General features: G+C 38.2%; 2 protein-coding genes across 2 annotated transcripts in view; both read right to left on the bottom strand.

Annotated features, from left to right (window-relative positions):
* LOC133408040 (mitogen-activated protein kinase kinase kinase kinase 4-like) overlaps positions 1-8,969 on the bottom strand; it is a 60,902-nt gene extending 51,933 nt beyond the window's left edge. Inside the window, 2 exon segments of the mRNA XM_061686523.1 lie at positions 7,462-7,527; positions 8,838-8,969. Of these exon segments, the coding sequence (XP_061542507.1) occupies positions 7,462-7,527; positions 8,838-8,894 (123 nt within the window). The 5' untranslated portion in view covers positions 8,895-8,969.
* Positions 8,970-15,462: 6,493 nt separating this feature from the next.
* The window catches only part of il1rapl2 (interleukin 1 receptor accessory protein-like 2), a 100,682-nt gene continuing 95,612 nt past the window's right edge, over positions 15,463-20,532 (bottom strand). Inside the window, exons 14-17 of the mRNA XM_061686594.1 lie at positions 19,709-19,831; positions 19,186-19,425; positions 19,008-19,038; positions 15,463-17,455 (exon numbers count right to left, since the gene is read on the bottom strand). Coding sequence (XP_061542578.1) covers positions 17,367-17,455; positions 19,008-19,038; positions 19,186-19,425; positions 19,709-19,831 — 483 coding nt within the window. The 3' untranslated portion in view covers positions 15,463-17,366. The remainder of the gene's footprint in view (positions 17,456-19,007; positions 19,039-19,185; positions 19,426-19,708; positions 19,832-20,532) is intronic.

Here is a 20,532-nt window from a genome sequence, read left to right as displayed (position 1 = left end):
TTTAGAGTTTTTAGTCCACAAAAAGTCACTTGATTTGTTGCTAGTCGCTATTTTTGAAAAACAGCCGGGAGAGGGGCTGGAATATTCACTAAATATAGCAACACCGTTGTAAAGATAGCAACGCTTACATTGCTAAACCCGAGCTCTGCTCCTGGTCATCGTAGTAATGAAATCCATACTCTCCATTTGCCTGACACAGAACTGATCCCTCAAAACTCAGTGATTTAAACCAGAATGTGCCAAGTGGACATTAAGTGCACTGTGATTCTTGATTCTTTGGGTATTTTGAAAGAATAATGTCAGACCTTTTATAAAGACACCTGGGAACGTAAGTGTTTTACATTGTAAAAAATAATAATGTCTGAAATAAAATGTCTCCTTTAAGAAAAAGTATTGAGAGAGTTGGTTACTGCCTATGAGTGTTGGACGTCAGTGTGAAACATGTTAAACAAGTAACATTGTGACACCCTGTCAGCAACACACTCGGGTCATTAGCCGTTTTCCTCTTCTTTAGTTTTCATCGCTCTCTCTACCGCGTCCTTCCTCCCCTGTGCTCAGACTTTCTACCTTTCACCTCTGTCTTCCTTCCTTTATCCAGCCTTGCTCTTTCCCATGACTCCGTTTAGTCTTTATTTCTTTTGTGACCCTTACAATCCGAGACAGAACTTAGTTGGAAGATGTCCCCTACAGCCTCCTTTTACGGTTCGACCGCAAAAGAGAGGAAGTTGAGCTTTTGAAACTTCAAAGATTTAAGGAAGTGTAAATGATTCATGTTCAAGGATTGCATTATAGGACAGCCTGGCTTTGTACGTCCATGGTGTTTCACAATGATGTCAAACACATCAGCTGTGGCGGCAGCATGATGAGGAGGACTTAGTACGAGTGACCCTTGACTGAAAGAAAATTCTAAACGCACATGTTCTTGCTTCACACGCATATCTATGTGAGTGTCAATCATTAGTGATCAGTGTAAAAAACAGATGGCCAAACAATTTTTGGAGATCATAGTTATGTTTTCAATTTTACCTCAAACCAGCAAAGGGGTGCAACAGTGGTGGAGTCACACACATGCACACGCATGCACACACACACACACGCACACAGTCTCTCTCTTTCTCCCACAGAACATAAGTGACTTGCACGGAAGGGAAGTTCCTTTTACAAACAGGGAAACGCCCTGTGTCTGTATGTGCATTTTCAGGCATGCGTTGAGACTACAAAATGATGACTCGACGATGAGTGAGATGAACAGGCACAATCTACCTTAAGGTGATACAATGTTAGATTGGTTAGAATTTGTCCTGTGTTTTGTGCTTTTTATGCTTGTTAAAAATAACATGCATGTACAAGTACGCTCTCAATTAAAGTCAAAACAAGCAGCTCATCAATAATACCCTGAAATAGAATTCCGTTTACAGTATTTCTGTTAAGCAACATTGATCTAAGAAGACGATCACACTTTTGAAAAAGGATCTTTCTCCTATTTGTCCAATAGTTCTACCATGTGATTATTACTGTTGAACATAATGCATCTTCCAGGGGGTGGGGTGCATGCCTTGTGTGAATGTGTTAAAACAGAAATGAAAAAGAAACTGAATAATAAGGTCACAGGGCAACGAGGTCAGTGTTTTAGACAGGAAATCCGGTAAGAGGTAAGAAGTGTCCTTGGGTCTTCTGACAGGCACTATAAAAACTTAAAAGGTAGAGTTTATAGATTTTTTAAAAAATATTTTAACTTAAGATGGTACAAATTTCTTCATGTACCAAATAGTTTACATTTAGATTAAAATAAATACACATAAGACACAGAGACGTTTTGGAGCTGTCATTGCAATACTCTGATACCTCGATATTTTGGTTTGTCCAACCATTAAAATCTGATACCGGCCCATCCCTACCAAACAACTAGGCTTTACACCATCAGGATTTTTGGGACCGATCAGCGAGTTGAAAAAAACGATAACCGATCACGGATCCGATCACAAGATGGAGGAATGTGTCTATTTAAATGACCTGTTCATTTACTGTACATACTTGTGTACTTAATTGTTCAAAACAATTATATTTACAAAAAATAATGTATCTTTGTTCATCTATTTATGCCAGTGAGGCATAGTGACAGACAGAACAAATGATAAATGGTCTTCTATTAGCTACAGGAAGTACATACAGTAATTAATGTATCCACTTTTTGTTTGTTGGTGTTCCTTGAGATGTTTTTAATTGTAAAATATGTTCCTTGGCACCATAAATGTTGGAAATCACTGCTCTAGTCAGATCAGTGTATTCTAATCAGTCAGGTCAAACCAACATTACATGACAGAAATAATGGGTGCTAACTTACTGTAATTAAATTACTTTATTTTTAATTAAATTACTTCACCCACACCGAAACTTTAGAGCATGATTCGACAGAACGGCGGCATGTTTACGTCCAACTGTTCGTGGTACCAGTAGCTTTCTAGGCTACATAACGTTTTGTTGCCTGCTTGCGAGCCATATCGTATTCAAAGTATGGTAACATACCTCAAGCAAGCCTTAAACGAACGTCCTCTCCTGTCCTGAGCACTGGTGACCACCAACACACGTTTTCCCCCATTTTGTCCTTATAATACAAAGTCGGCGCGCTCCACTCTGGTTGTCGTCGGCACGGTAACGAGTGTATCCAGTCGCATTTGAGTTGACAAGATAAAGCCCAGTGATCGTAAAAAACGGGATGCGGTGGTATCGGAATACAAGATTTTATTGCAGTAGTCTGACATAGTGCAATCGTGGAAGAGCAAATTTGTCTTGTAGTCTGCATTACGTGTTGTCTGTCTCAGACGTGTTGTCTGTTCCACACCGCTGACGTTTTTTGCGTGTTTGTTTTTTTAATAACTTTATTGACCGTCAGATATTTCCAATACTAGGTCAAAAGACGCTCGACTAGGCTAAAAATAAACTAACTTTTGGATTCAAATATACTGTGCCCGATGGCGACGCGGAGTAAATGTCTTTTGTGGAGCCGATCAATGACGTCATTGATTGGAACGGTGAATTATGACATTAAAGCCGATCAGCCGATCATCATAAAATGCGAAATATCGGCCGATACCAATCAGCCCGATAAAATCGGTGTAAAGTCTACTAACAACAATCAATTGTACAATTTTATTTGCTCTCCCAAGGTTGTAAAAATACCTATAAGCTGTATCTCAAGAGCCATAATAGGTAAAAACATGCAAAAATCAAAGCATTTGGAGTTATAAAGGGGAAAACAACATTTTTAGGCGGACATATTTTGGGGCGCCACCTTGGAATTTTGCATAGGTATTTTTCAAAAGCATGGGATTTCAAGGGTACATGTACCAAATGTTATGCTTGTATCATGTATTTAAAGGTAGTCCAGTCATTAATGTATTCAAGGCAAGTCAGGTATTGACCATGACAGCACTGAAAGTATTAGGGTTATCAGCAAAGGCACTAAGTAGCAAAATGGCCTGTTTGTTTTATAATTTGCACTCACGTCTGAGATGAAATCAGTACATAAAAGGTGATAATGTCTTTAGACATGCTCTATTGATAAATGAAGCTTAAATATGTGATGAGATCAATGATGCACATTTTAAATGACATCACTGTAAAATGCTGCCCTCATCTGTTTTCCAAAAGGTCTGTTTTTAAGGACAAACCCTTGGATAGCAAAAAATAAAAAATAAAAGCAAAACATTTTCAAAGAAAATCATGACAAAAAAGGGTGACTTTTTGGCACTGCATGGTTCAAGTGACACAACTGTGATTATTTGCTCCCAAGGGGCAGAATTACACTGTATATGCAGATATGCGTTATTCAAGTGTGAAGACAAAACTAAATAAATAAATTAATTTCCATTGGCTCTAATATCCACATATCAGAATCAGGCTTCATCTAAATGCATGAATATCCGACAGGGATCAGATATCTGTCAGAGTGACTACAGCGTAAACAGGCAGGGCGGATATGCCCAGTGATACCCTATGAATGTGAGTCTGTTTGGATAGGCACACATCACCAATCTCTGTATTTTGATTATGTCTATTAAAAAAACAAAGATAAGCGCTTGAAAAAAAAAATTGCCGTGAATCAAAAATACAAAACTACAGTGAAAGTGTTTAATTATCCCATTATAACAGTGCCGACAACCATAGTTTGTGTGACTGATTGATTTAGTTTTACACTACAGAGAAATGAGATGACACCACGATGTTTAAATACGGTTACACTGTGCCAGGGGCATCTGGTACAACTAAAGCGTGAATACAACACAACAAGGCATCACATTTAGTATTATAGAACATTCCAGCAAATACTTCAACATAAGCAGTGTCTTCTCAATTGGACATACCAGAACAGTCTATCACTTTAGATATAAACCTGCATGCTAATTAATAGGAGTGTGCTGGCATTTTATACACGCAAATGCTTCCATTCATATGATGGGAAGCAGAAACAAAGTATTTCACATATCTTTGGGCAAGGGTAACAAGATTTTGTTTCTGAGTCACCGAATCCTGGGGCCATGCTTCCACATCCTGTTTTTACAGATTAAGAAATCAATGAATTTGTGTCATAAGATAAAATATGTACTTTTCTACCCTTGTGTAAGATAAACCCGTGTGTGCATATACACAAACCTCACTGCTTTTCTTGCCACATTTCCTTTTTCAGGAAATGAAGTGGCACTCTTGAGTCACAATCAATCTCATTCTTAAAGTCACTCAAATTCACACCACACTCACACATGTAAGGATTCATGGACATAATCATTCTTTAACTCTCAACATCAATGTCAATTCATACCAACTGTAAAGCAATACAGCTAAACCAAAATCCCTCTCAAGTCATTAGCCTACTCAGGCTCAGTGGTTCTCAACTGTTGGCTCCTTGGGACCCGCATTGTCGTTAAGTCACGATCCACTTTTATATGATTTAAGAACAATAAAGAAACTCTATTGTTAAAAAATAACTTATGAAAACATGTATGCCATAGTTTTAAACAAAGGTACACTAAAGTACCTTTCAGATGACCGAAATAAGAAATTGAGGAATAACAACTGCAATTAAATAACACGAAAGCACAAAATATGGCCACAGAATATCTTGGCATAGACCTATACGTACATACTATACATATGTGTGTATATATATATATATATATATATATATATATATACACACACACACACATATATGCACACACATACATTCATACATACATAATAACCATCCATCCATTTTCTGTACCGCTTATCCCCACTCGGGTCGCGGGTGTGCTGGAGCCTATCCCAGCTATCTTCGAGTGAGAGGCGGGGTACACCCTGAACTGGTCGCCAGTCAATCGTAGTATATACACACACACACACACACACACACACAAACACACACACACACACACACAGACATTTTGTTGAAGCTTTGTAGGTGGAATTTTTTCCCATTCCCATAATTGCAAAACTACAAATGTGAAAATTAGAGGGAAATGTTACATTTTGAAATTGTTTGACAGGTCACCTTCGCATATTTAAAAACTTTGAGGTCCGGACTTTTTCCCTGAGAAATCTATTACAACCCGACCCCACCAATTTTTAATAGTAGATCCCTGATGTAGGTCATGTAGTTGAAATAAATGATGTGATTTACACCCCCAACCAACAGCACTGAGCTAAATATGTCTGTGACCACAAGCCACCACACTAATACATGCATGCACAAACAGATACTGCAAAAAGGAAGTGAACCAAACCCAGGACTTTTAAAATACCAATGATGCTGGCGTCTGTCGGTCTTTGTGTATTTTCTATGTCTCTTTCCTTGTAGCTAAAATAAGTTTTGCTTGAAGTGAAATGGTTATTGTGTTAACACATTGTCAGTATGTAAAAGACGGAGAATGTTTGAAGTTTGACATCTTACAAAGGAAGATAAAGTGCAATGTGTCTATTGCAAAGCAGAACTAAAATAACACCCTGTACTATATCAGGACGTCTACCCATCGCCAACACTAGGTATCAATGTTACCTAATTTAATATAGCCTACCACCGCTAGTTACAACATATTGTAATGCCCCCACAAGTGGTCACAGATGGATACAGCCATCAGGCACAGTCAATCACTTTTTTGAACAAACGGTAACAATATAAACATCCATCCATCCATCCATTTTCTGAGCCGCTTCTCCTCACTAGGGTCGCGGGCGTGCTGGAGCCTATCCCAGCTATCATCAGGCAGGAGGCGGGGTACACCCTGAACTGGTTGCCAGCCAATCGCAGGGCACATACAAACAAACAACCATTCGCACGCACAGTCACACCTACGGGCAATTTAGAGTCTTCAATTAATGCATGTTTTTGGGATGTGGGAGGAAACCGGAGTGCCCGGAGAAAACCCACACAGGGACGGGGAGAACATGCAAACTCCACACAGGCGGGGCCGGGGAATGAACCCGGGTCCTCAGCGCTGTGAGGCTGACGCGCTAACCAGTCCCCACCGTGCCGCCCAAAATAAACATAATAAACTAATTTATACACAAGCTGCAAAGGCCACAACTGACGTCCAGGGAATCAACGCGCAGACATTACATAACATTAGCTACCAACAAGCAACGACACTCTAATTTGCTTATGCACACCTCACTCACCAGGCCAGGCCCCGCCATTTCAAGTCAGACAAATTTAAAGTCGCAGATGCTACAGTGTAGACGGTGAGGATGGCGACCCAAAGCGGACAAAAATAATACCTGCACCTCACATGCATATTTTGTATTGCTATTATTGTACTTTGTATTACTATTGTTATTTAATAGTGAAAATCCATTTTTATCTGATGGTTTGATTAAATAATCTGATAATCGGTAAACTGATCGATTGTTATAATATTCAACAGCTGCAGCCCTATATTCATTCACCACCTTTATTAGCCTGGCCCATGCCCCTCTTCTCCACAACATTGTGTGGAAATTGAATAATCCTATTTTTTAAAAATCTGAGCTAAACCAAAATTTGGGGTAAGTATACAGCACTAAAATCACACAAAAATCTGTTGTTTGAAGAGCCATCGTGCATATGACATCCATATATTTCCTGGCTGCTCAATATACTATGGCTAAGTCAACAAGTTGGCAATCATATTAATAATAATATAAAAGAAGAAGAATTAAAAGTACATCCCATTCGTCACCCATCATGGGGGAGTATCCATTTAATTTTGATAAAAATCGGTTTGTCCCTGGAATGGATTAATTCAATTCCCATTCTTTTCTATGGAAACATTTTATTAATTTTTTTCCAGAATGTATACTGTACTTGACTGAAGTTCAGTCACAATGAAAAACTTGTTTTAAAATATTTTTTAATATTAAATGTACATAGTTGTCGGTCCTGTTGCAGAAGAGCATTAATGTGACCTTTCAACTCACTGGAGTAATATGGAGTAATATGGAACTCACCTTGTACACTTGACCATATGTTCCATTGCCAACCACCTCCACCAGCTCAAATATACCTGCAGGGTCCTACAAAATATTGGGTTAAGAAAAAGAACAGATAAGTGGATTTCATCAATATACTGTGGCAAATATCAAGTAAAACAGTATGCACATTAAAAAGTAGGCTTTACACGATCAGGATTTTTGGGGCCGATCACCGATCAGCGAGTTTAAAAAAACGCTAACCGATCACGATCCCATCACAAGATTGAGGAATGTGTTTTAAATGACCTGTTCATTTACTGTATATACTTGTGTACTTAATTGCTCAAAAAAATATATTTACCATAAATAATCTTTGTTCCTCTAAGCAAGCCTTAAACGAATGTCCTCTCCTGTCCTGAGTACCGGTGACCACCAACACACGTTTTCCCCCATTTTCCTTATTATACAAAGTTGGCGCACACCACTCTTCTTGTCTTCGGCACGGTAACGAGTGTAACCGGTCGCATTTTAGTTGACAAGATAAAGGCCAATGATCGTAAAAAACGGGATGCGGGGGTATCGGAATGCAAGATTTTATTGCAGTAGTCTGACATAGCACAATCGTGAAAGAGCAAATTTGTCTTGTAGTCTGATCCGGGCATTACGTGTTGTCTGTGTCAGACGTCAATGACGTTATTGATCGGATCGGCGAATTATGATATTAAAGCCGATCATCATAAAATGCTAAATATCGGCCGATAACGATCAGCCCGATAAAATCGGTGTAAAGTCTATTAAAAAGTGGCATCCTAAAAAAGCAGTTGTGGTAGAACAAACTGTATACTGTCCATAGTTGTGGCTCATATTGCACAATGCAGTTGTTCCCGAGGGTGACTGAGGAAGTGGAATTGCAAATCTGGATGACATTATCACTTACATGCTCTACACTTGGCCACTGAGGTTTTCTTCGTTTCAAATCAACATGGCTGTTTTTTTTTTTTTTTTTTTAAAGGCAGGCATAACAAAATACATTTTCAACTATGACAACAGGTTAAAACAATTTCGTTTCTGTCGATGTACAAGCACACAAAAATGCCTTCGTGTGGCGTGTTTGTATGTCAAGCCCTCAGACTTTCCAAAGTTTCCCAGGAAAAATGCTGCGTGTAAATACTGTAAACTAGTCACGCCAGACGTATAGTGACAGCTTTGAGTATTCAACAAGTTGACACATATATAACAATTGACAAACATGAGATACAACGTGACTGTATACAGTAGGCTACTCAAAGAATGTTGACAATCACAGCGATAACATTAACACTGCGGTGAACATTTCCACGGCACCCACAACTTCACTTTTAGTGTTTGCATAAATGCTTATTTACATGTGGAGAAATTATGTCATAGTTTACCCTCAACGCAGCAAGGTCTATGCTGTCCAAACTTCGAGTGGTGTTTTCTCTCGACATTGCTGCCAATAATGTTGTCAAGGCGTTGATGTCTGTGGTCAAGTCATGGACGACGTCGCTCTCTCTCTCTCTTCGTCAAACTAACGGACTTGGGTCTCTTGAGTCCATTCTCAAGTTTTGCTACCAGCATCAAGTTAGCAGGTCAGTCACACCACTTCCGGATGCACCTTTCACGATAAAATACAAGCGCAGGGCGCACTGTCACTTTGGCAGTGATTATCACATTTTCGAGTACTTGTGTCACGTGTCTCTCAGATTTTGGAACACCGTCATGCATATTTGATTTCAATGACGTTCATCTTTCAAATGTCTCACTCTTTAGTCCCTCACTGACGCCTTTCTTCTTAGACCTTCATTGTGAAATCCGCCTGCCTGATGTCAAGTTACTTATACGACTTCTACCTTGACGTGTTGGTCCCAAAGCAACAGTTTTCTACTTCCTTCTTGTCATAGAGCGCCAAGAAACACTGAACTTAACCTCACAGTCAACAAATCCCGACTCAGGGAAAAACCTTGATATCTTTCCCTCCAATAATATTGCTATGGATTAAAAAAAATGCAATGTTAAACACAGAAGGACAGCTCTGAAACTGTGCAAACACAAATTAGAGTAATAAGTTACAGGCTTTTGAGATCATGAATGAATTTTATTTAATTTTCACTGTATATAATATATAGATAAAATACAATAGCGACATCATGGTTGATGCAAAAATATAGTCTATGGCGATGAGTCATAGTCAGCATGGTAAAATAATAACATATTTATGTGGTGCAGTTTGTATTGTGTGTTAGGACGAATACAGGATAATGGCCAAAAGATGGCAAGTCTTGCATCCTCTGTGTGTGCGCGTGTGTGCGCGCGTGTGTGCGCGTGCGTGCGTGCGTGGTGTGTGTGCGCGCGCGCGCGTGTGTGTGTGTGTGTGTGTGTGTGTGTGTGTGTGTGTGTGTGTGTGAAGAATGCTCTCTCTGTGGTCTCACACAGTGGCCCTGTTCAAACTAGGGTCAGCTGCCGACACACACATGCATGCGCGCAGTACATGCAAAATTTGCGGTAAATCAATCTAAACAACACAACATTCTTCAAAACAGTTAAACAGCATTCCAGTAAGTAACTATCTGTTGCTTTTTCCAAGTTGCCATTACGTTGATTTTGTCTTTTTTTCCCCTTCTTCTTCTTTACTGGTGGGACACGATAAAACCAAACTAAAACAAATGAAAAACTGAATCTCACTATTTACCGGACAAGCAGATTCCGAGGAATATAACTCATATGACTGTGTGGTTTTGGACAGAAACCCATGCATTATCATCTAATCAGTAAGCAAACAATAAGTATGATTGTGGAAAGCAATGCACCAGAGCTGCTTTGATATTACGTACTGTTGAGATTTGACTCCCAAGTGCACAAATGGAGAAGCTTGGTAATCAGTAGATAACATTGTGTGTGCATACTGGATTGTGTCTATTACTTGAAACACTGATGTTTTTAGGTGTATTAAAAGCGCCCGTCTTCTAGCTACAGTTTGAATTGTTTTAATTAAGAATAAAATACCAACTGTATTGTAATTGCCATATTCCAAAGATGTCTCAGTCTCAGTCTGTCTACTCATATCACCACTTCACCTTAATATACAACCTGGTTGATGACGAACTCAGAGATACTTTACTTACTTGTCAAAGAACATTATATTCTGTCCAAATAAAAAACAGCAACAAAGTTGAATAGCTGATCCTTTGCAAACCCCAATTCCAATGAAATTGGGACAAAATAAAAACAGAATATAGAAGAATGATTTGCAAATCGTTTTCAACCTGCTGTGTATTCAATTGAATAGACTACAAAGACAAGATATTTCATGCCCAAACTGATGAACATTATTGGTCTTTGAAAATACTCTCTCATTTTCAATTTGATGCCTGAAACAAGTTTAAAAAGGTTGGGACAGGGGCAACAAAAGACTGGGAAAGTTGAAGAATGCCCAAAAAACATTAATCTACTGTATACAACAATGGTATGAAAACAGGAGATTCTCCCACCTCTCGATTGCAACACTGCACACTTATTAATAATAATGAGTTTACTCAAGCTAGCAGGTCAGTAGTGTTCGCCCACTATTCATGGGGGGTAGGGACCAAGCAAGAGGCAACAAACAATCAATCACATTCACACCTTTGGACAATTAGTCTTTAATTAACCTGACATGGATGCTTTTGAAAAGTGGGAGGAAGCCTTCGAAATCTGAGGAACAACCCAACACACGGGGAAATGTGCTTAGCATGACCCAGTCTGTCGCCATTAAAGCAATTGTTATCCATCCATCCATTCATCCAACCATCCATCCCACCGATCCTCACTAGGGTCTCAGGTCTGCTCATATAGAGCCTCTCTCAGCTGACTTTGGGCACCCTGAAATCGTTGCCAGCCAATCACAGGGCATATATAAACAAACAGCCATTCACACTCACACATACGGACAATTTATAGTTAACATTTAACCTAACATATATGTTTTTTTGGGGCGGCACGGTGGAAGACTGGTTAGCGCATCTGCCTCACAGCTCTGAGGACAGGGGTTCAAATCCACCTGTGTGGAGTTTGCATGTTCTCCCCATGCCTGCGTGGGTTCTCTCCGGGTACTCCGGTTTCCTCCCACATCCCAAAAACGTGTGGGAGGTTGATTGAAGACTCTAAATTGTCCGTAGGTGTGAATGTGAGTGTGAATGGTTGTTTGTTTATATGTGATTGGCTGGCGACCAGTTCAGGGTGTACCCCGCCTCTCGCCCGAAGATAGCTGGTATAGACTCCAGCAGGCCCTCGACCCGCGTGAGGATAAGCGGTACGGAAAATAGATGGATATGTTTTTGGAATGTGGGAGGAAACTGGAGTGAGAAACTGGAGCAAAACCAATTTCAACAAACAAAGTCATTAATACATTTAATAATCAGCCTCTCTGGTGAGTATGATGTATTTTATTTGTTTCTGTCATGTTATGAAATTCATCTTGATTCTCAACTGCTCCAGATGATGTAAGCGGTGCAGTGATGTTATTTTGTTTTTGTATAGTATTGATCCATCCATCCATCCATCCATTTTCTGAGCCGCTTCTCCTCACCAGGGTCGCGGGCTCTAGTATTGATGGTTTGTATAATTATGATGTGGTAGTGGTATTAAGACGTGGATTAAATCAGGTAAGTCCCCACAGAGGAGACGGGTAGCTAATGCACGGCCTTGCCACTTCCTAAAAAACAAACTGATGCGTTTTGACACAGGATGAGCTTGGGGATGCTGCACTGACACTAAGAAAATTAAGCTACAGTGCGACAAAATGGAAATACCCAGGCCATATTTCCATTCTGCACTACTCAGAGAATTTCAGAAATGAACTTCACAAGCTCCTAAGCCGTGAAATGAACATTACATTTCTAAATCAGCATTATATCCTCATGTAATGAGCCAACCAGGGCGTGCCAAATGCTAAGCTACGTGCCTCCCAGGGCTAATCAATCTTCTAACATTCATAAATTATACACTCTCTCAACATAGGCACACCGGCATAATCTAATGAGACGACATCACCATTTAGCCTTTACACTGGTGCTTACTTATTATTGTTTTATTTTTCATTTTTCCAAGTCTGATAGAGAACTGCACTGCATCATTTTAGTGCTGTACTTTCAAAGAGTTTGGTTGTCTTAGGGCACCAATTAAAAGCCTAAAACCAAGGCAGCTGGAGTACACGAAAAGACAATTAAACAGTTTTGTGTACTCATGACACACAGTAAAATATATACATTTTTAAAAAAGTAAAATATATAAATTTAAATAGTAAAATATATAATTTTTTTCAAATCACTGCAAAGTTTTGTTTTTATCATTCTTTTTCATCATCTGATTGGATGAGATTTTAGTATCAAATGTACAACACTGCAAGACCACAAAATAAAACAATGTTAAATGGAAACGTCCCTGATATTTTAGAACTTTTTTTTGTTTTTTTGTTTTACACACGCGCGCACGCACACACACACACACACACACACACACACACAGACAAATTCATCATATCCAGACTATATCTTGCAGAGATGGGCTGCTCGGCTCAGTTTAACCCCCATTGTCACGTTATATTTATGAAAACACATTCAGAACAAAGAGTACACACTTTTATTAGAGATATAAATACAGAGATCTTAGTAAGGAACATTATCTTTGGGATCTCATGTATATGACTCGAGTGAAAGGGCCTTGAGTGATATGAGACCTCTGCGTTTCTGGATTTTAGTTAATAACTAGGAAAAAAAATATATAGCCAAGGTGTTAAGTCTTATTAAGTAAAGCTAAATATGAAAATACATCAAACATGACTTCAGGATTTTCTCCATGATCGCTCAGAATTACGAACTTGTCGTTTGACTCAACAAAACTGGTAGTTCATTTTGCATTCACCACTAGAGGACGTTGTTGAATCAATATCACCGTAAAGTGCTTTTGGTGTCCCATCAAAATCACTAAGTTCAGTCATCAGGAAAATGTATCAGAATAATGAAACTCTGAGGTCTTATAAGTAACCAAACGTTTGCACACATACCAGTGAAAAGTTACCATTTTTTAAATATCATTGGATGTACATGATTTTAGCATGTCCTACAGACTCTGTTTACTAGTGTGTTTACCAATTGGTTAAATAACACGAACATTAACATTTTTATGCATGGTTTTACTGCCCACAATAAGTTATTTGATTAAAAAAAAAAAAAAAAAAAAAACGAATCCTTTTTTTTTCATCATATTGAACATTTTGCATGTGTCCCTGAAATTGTTGTCATATTGCTAGTATGGGGTAGCTGCCCCTTTAAGAAACCCTCTGATGTTTTTTCAGTGATATGACTCCCAGCATTTTGCCCTTCTTCAATGAAAGCTGGAACAATGGATGATTGCTGAATACACATTTACACTTACATTTCGATATGTTCATCATATTATGTGTGTAGCTGGATGCTGTGAAGCTTAAGATGGCCACTCTGTCATACTCGGATATCAACTGATCTAAAAACCTTTCAGAAAATAAAATTATCTTATATTTGTTAAACAATACACAATCAGGTTGCTAACGAAATCATGTGGAGACAAGGCCCACCACGTGCTCATAAAATATTAACATGAGCCAAAATGTCCCCTCTGTCATTGTCCACCATGTCACCAGCTCACATATTTTGCTGTTTACATGTACATTGTCTGCTTGCAAATAATAATAATAATAATTTGGGAGCTTGACCTATATGCATTCCCAACATCATAACATTTACTTGATACAATAAATATGAAGTTCAATGGAAAATCTCAACATTTTGGGGTGAAATGGGAAAGTCTCAAAGGCACCATATGGTAAAGTTGAAAAATCTGCGTATTTTCCTTGACTCTCGTCTGTCGATTTACTAAAAAGAATGACTCCAAATGTAACTTCTCCGTTCCAATTGACTGGAAAATATTTGAAACATAGTCATTGTCTTCCCCTATTGCATTTTCTCCACTGTATGATGTGCTGAATTTTCTGTGTGCATTCAGGTCTTGCCATGCAATGATCCTGCGCTTACATATATGGAAGAAAAGCCATTCGACACGAATTATATTTCCTGACAAGCTGTAATTAGAATAAGGAATTTGCAAAGTATAAAATTAAATGTGAGGAGGCAGTCATCCAGCTCTTGTACCTGGCACCACTGCAGCCAGGAACACTTTTGTTGGGTCTTTCAAATGATGACTCAGTATGAAAGAAGAAGACAGGAAGGGGAGCAGAAGCTATGAAATAGAAAAGGATTGAAGAGGGTGACTTGATGGTAAGCAGCATGCAGAGAGCTAGAAAAAGCATTACAATAGTAGGAGTCAGCCAATATATATAAAACAACTCATATGACTTTTATTTTTGTTTAAATTATTTCAACCAATATATCCAAAGAATATACAAAATAATTAGCGTAAATCATAAAACTATGGGGTGTCATTTGTAAAGCGGCTCACACTTAAAATAACAGCAACATTTTGTCACATTTAGCTTCAAACAGTGTTTTAAAAAAATGGTATGAATTCTTTTGACACTACAAACACACAGCTTTTGTTTTGGCACTTCCCTTTCCTGGATGTGTGGATTTGCATATTAGCTAAATATTTTGTTCAACCTGAAACATTTAGATTTAACATTTATATTTAATAATTATATTTAAATATATATTTAACCAACCAGTTCAGGGTGTACCCCGCCTCCTGCCCGATGATAGCTGGGATAGGCTCCAGCACTCCCGCGACCCTTGTGAGGAGAAGCGGCTCAGAAAATGGATGGATGGATATATATTTAACATTTGGTTTTCATATTTATATTTAATTTTAAGATTTATATTAAGATATAGATTTAACATTCATATAAAGATTTAACATTTAGTTTTAAGATTTGTATTTAAATGTACATTTAAGATTTATATATATTTAACATTTTTATTTAAGATTCATATTTAGATATCTATTTAACATTTAAATATATATATTTAGATTTGAGATTTAGGTGTAACATTTAATATTTGGATTTAACTAAAGTAGAAAAATATTGTTCTAAATGTGCAGAAAAGTGACTCGAAAATGTTTGTTTTTTAAACACGTTTTGAAGCTAAATGTGACAAAATGTTGCTGTTATTTTTGGCGTGAGCAGCTTTACAAACGGCACCCCATACAAAACCACCACTAAACTTTATATTGCAATTGGACACAAAAACTCAATGATAATTATTGTATCAAATCATCTCAAATATCCAGAATTCATTGGTTCTTTTACTGTAAAGACAATGACTTTTGCATAATCAATCAAAACAAGTTATCTTTGCTTAAATATTATGGTAAGAATAATTATCTTTCTTATTTGTTAAAGCTTACAAAGAACAACACTGGTGCTCCCTGTCGACTGTTGGTAGCCCATCTTGAAAGAGGAACGAAATGACACAAAACAGAAACTGTAGGGAAGAAATCATTCCTGGATAGATAAATGTGTACATTATTGAAGCTGTACAGATTATTGTAACAGACCAACATTTAAAACTAAGTCAGGTAAAACTCTCCCCAAAGTTAAAGAGGGATAAAACTGTCAACAAAGCCAAACAAAATAAATACAAAATTGGAACATTTAGGAGAACCACTCCTTTTTTTCTATCTGTTACCCTATCAAATAATGACCTCCCCCATGTTAAAAGAGGCTGCGACAAATGATTGCATCATTTAGTCTACCTATTGTTTTTTTTTAAATTTTATTTTTAAATATTTAAATGAGTGATCATGCAAATAGAAAAAGCCACGCATTTTAGGCCTGTTGATTCGGGGTAAAGGTTTTTCCAGTTCATCTTTTCACCAGTTCAACCAGCTGAACACTGAAGTAGATTCTCATTTCCTTTGCTAACATCTTTCCTCAACAATTATGTAATCTGGATGTAATTTACATACATGTGCATCATGTGGACTGGCTTTACAGTTGTTGTCATCCTTTTTGTCTTAATTTTATCAATGGAAATCTTTTGTGGAAGTCCACAATCTTAGTGTCTGATAGCCAACATAACATATTTACCTATTGTTAGGATGGAATAGTGTCCCAAGATTATTGTTTGAGATCATTTTATGACCTGAGCATTTTCTAAGGACAACCAAACATTCCAAGTTGCAAAGGTATTAAAAAAATAATAATAATAAAAATAAAACATCCAATGTCTAGACCAACATTTTTTCCAATGTCCAACACTAGTACTGTATTAGGTCTACACTGAAAAAAAGAAAAGAAAATGATGAGAATAAAATCAAAATATGAAAATGTGATGCTAATAGGGACATAATATAGTTAATTCCAATTTAGTAGTAGAATGACAAGAATACGCATTAGTGTGTGATATTTTTCCTCATTGAATTAACAATATTACTGCCTATGACTTGAGTCTTGTAACTTCTTCTTCTTTTTTTTTTTTTTTTTTCAGTGTGGCCCTAATACAACCCCATGGCTAGTGGATAACAAAATACTGTAGTGCTTAAATATTGTGGACCTTTCTCAAAAACATTTCCAGTTCAAAACATCAATAAATCCAACATGTCTATGCTTCTTATCAGGCTGCATATCTTCAGTGGCATATCTACTTGTATTGCAAGCACAAATGTCCTTTTAAATCCTACTCACCATTTTATATCAGTCTATAATTCAGTGGGAGGTTCAGTACAAATCTACAATCAGTTTAATGATCTGTAATGGTCTATAAGCAGTCCAAATATTGTCCAGTCCACGCGTTTTTGAGTATTTAAGCAGTTTTTGTTTGCAACGTGGGATTCAGAAACCCCAACCAGCGTCTGTACAAGGACCAAAAACTGTTGTCCCAAGTCAGTTAGAATTTCTTTGTAAACCAGTAGTCTTTAATCCAGTATCAGCAGAGCAATGTTTCTACCAGATATCAGAGCTTAGTTCTCTGCTGGTGAGTGGGACAAAGGTGCTGTTCAGGTGAAGATCGGGCTTCTTTCCAAGTGTGCTGCTCTGGGAAACCTGGGAGACACACAACATAACATGGTGATAAGCAGTCATCACCTTCAAAATATAACTTTGGCGTAATCTACTGTGCATCCTTAAAGAAGAAAATTGGTGCTGTGTCACATCATGAATCCAATGCAAAGGGTGTATCCTGTCACCTACAGTTTAGAATATATTTGCCTTGAAACATCACCACAATGGATTTGAAATAAAACAGATTGAAGTTTAAACTTTCCGTTTTGATTCAAGATGTTTTATAAATGGCATTTATTTGCCATTTCAAGGAAACAGGTATTTTTTTCCCTCTGATATTCTGCCATCAAAATAAACAAAGGACAAATAATTACATGATACTTAATATCCACTTGTCACACTTTGGTTCTTTTTATTTGTTATTATTATTATTTTTGTCCTGTTTGGTTGTTAGGTCAAGCGGAAAGGAAGATTTGTATCCCTTTTATGCTGGAACAGTTTTATTGTGTCACAATGGACTTTTTAAGCTGCCACTGTGGTTTCTTTTTATTCTGATGGACATTTATTGAGAATTACAGTCATTCAGTCGAACAGAACAAAGTTTTTAAAGGGGAGGAACAGAAACAACAAAAAGGAGAGAGAGTGAAAAGGTAACTAAATACGATAGGAAAAGGAGACAATAAAAGACAAGACACTAGCTGTAAACAAGATGAGGAAAGTAAATCATTACATACCTAGTACAATGACACATTAGAATCGAGTGTTGTATGGGGCAGTTGTGCTACACCCTGTGAAGGAAGGACAGGACAACAATATAGGACAGGACAGGGACAGAAGGGGAAGCATGCAAAACAGGGGACGTGGATCCGGCTGTACAACTGAAGTGTGCTGGGAGTGGTTATGTAAATTATAAACATCTATAGGATCAGAGTGTAAGTGAGGGGACAGCCAAGAAACTTGCATAGTCATGTTATTTGTCAAAATGTGTGAGTGGCCCCCCACCCAGCGAATATAAGTCCCAGGGGTGTGTGTCTGCAGACTTTTGCATGCACAATAACCGTCGAAAGTGTCCTGTAATTGCAATGCCTTCACCGCGGGAGCTTAGGACCCCACCCCATCCAATCGAGAGGGGGGGTCGGAAGTGAACTGAAGATTTAAATAGAACCACAATTTTCTAGTTTCTTTCACAGTAAGATCTCCTCACTCACTTGAAAATTAAACGAATATTCTGTTCCTTCAACTTCAAATATTGAGTTGTTACTTTTAAAAGTATGCAATGAAATGTGTTCATGGATGACAGCAAAGCTATTTTGCTTGGTGAAGAAATAAATTATTGAAAATATGTTTGTGGAAACCTACACTAAAGCTTAATGTCTACATTTCAATCACATTTTGATTGCCTTCTTTTAAATCCATTTTGGTGGTGCATAAAGGCGAAATCATAAATACTCCTTGTCCTTTTCCAAATGCATTTGAACCAAACTGTATGTAACAACATTACATAGAAAACATCTACACTCAAGTCCATCAAAAGTACACAAACATATAAAGGTGGATGAAATTTTCTTTCTACATTTGTTTTATCCAAACAGACCTCTTCTTCCCCAGTCAACTGCCCTGAACCCCTAGGGAGAAAAGAGGGGTTTTAGTTGAAATAGGTTTGAAATCTGGGGACATGTACACAAACAAAAGCATTAAGGGTTAATAAATAGGATATGACTGCTAGAAGTTAACTACCAACTGACAGAGCAGTGGAAGTGCCTTTTCCCCACCTGTCCATTCAGAAGTGTCATGGGGATGTTGCAGTAGACGTGGCGCCCCCCAGGGCCCAGAGTGGAGAACTGCATGGTAGATGGAGGTGGGAGAGGAGGCGACAGAGCAGGAGGCTGCGGGGGAAGGTGAAACTCGTAGCTACGGCAGAAATGCCTCATTTGGGCTGTTGTAGCCATGTGACCCCCTCCGACAGGCAAGGTCATCTGGTTGTAGTCAGGGATCTCTGTTGCCAAGGAAACCTACAGAAGAAAAATCTGAATGTTCTTGTAACTTTTGTCATGCAGTATGACTCAAAATGGCAATTCAATTCACATCATGACAAGGTGGTTTTGTCGGGCCCTGCATTCAAGGTTATCAAACAACTTATAAATGGTCAGAAGTCATTTTGCAGAAGGAGACATATTTAAATAAAGGAAAAGTACAGACAAAGATTTCTTAAAACCAATGACAAAAGATAGTTTGAAGAGACATAAGCAAAGATGATAGCTTAAATTTGGTTGTGGTTTCACGTTAACAGCTGACCTGATGATGTCCATGCCGATTCTCACTTGGAGGCACCAGGGATGCTGAGGTGGTTGTCATGGCAATGGTGGAAACGGATGTCTGTAGGTCTCCAAAGAGGCCCTGCTCACCCGAGTCCATCACCTGTTACGACGGAAATGTTTTAATAGATAGATGGATGAAAAAGCCATGTAAGTTGAGTGACTCTTTTACATGTAAGACAATGTATGACAAATTAATAGGTTATGTTAACATTTGGAAGGATAATGAGGAGTGAGCCGGTGATTGTGAATTTCACAACATGAAAGTCGACCGGCAAGGAGATGTTTGTGTGACTCGGTCATCCACTCGACTACATTCCAGACTCTCCAAATCAAAAGTTAGCATTTTGATACACTGTGTGTCATACAGTCAAATCGGTGCCCCGATGAAAGACTTGTTACCTACAGTATATTAGATTGCTTGCTAGCTATTTGAATGTAGTGAACAAAGCCACTCACTGTTTTGCACACATTTATGGAACATTGTTTGGAAAATGATTGATCCTAGCATCAGAGTTTTGATTTAAGGTTTTGGTGGGCCTTAGGATTTCAAATCGGGTAGTCCGGACACTCGTTGGGCAGGACTGGGTTAGTGTTTGATTCCAAAAATGTAGAGTATGAAAATATTGAGACGAGGCGATCGGTCAAATCCACCTTATTGCTGTTCAGTCTACAATGAGTCACTGAGCAAGATGAATGTTCAGTATTCTTATGAAAGGTTCAGTTATGGGTGCTTATTGGCCCATAAACTGAAAAGGCCCTTCTTCTTGGACTTACATTGTTAAAGCAGACTTTACATGGATG

The sequence above is a fragment of the Phycodurus eques genome, chromosome 9 (genome assembly GCF_024500275.1).
Source record: "Phycodurus eques isolate BA_2022a chromosome 9, UOR_Pequ_1.1, whole genome shotgun sequence".
Lineage (NCBI taxonomy): Eukaryota > Metazoa > Chordata > Actinopteri > Syngnathiformes > Syngnathidae > Phycodurus > Phycodurus eques.
The sequence above is the reverse complement of the archived record's forward strand: the minus strand, read 5'-3'. Positions and strand labels throughout refer to the sequence as shown.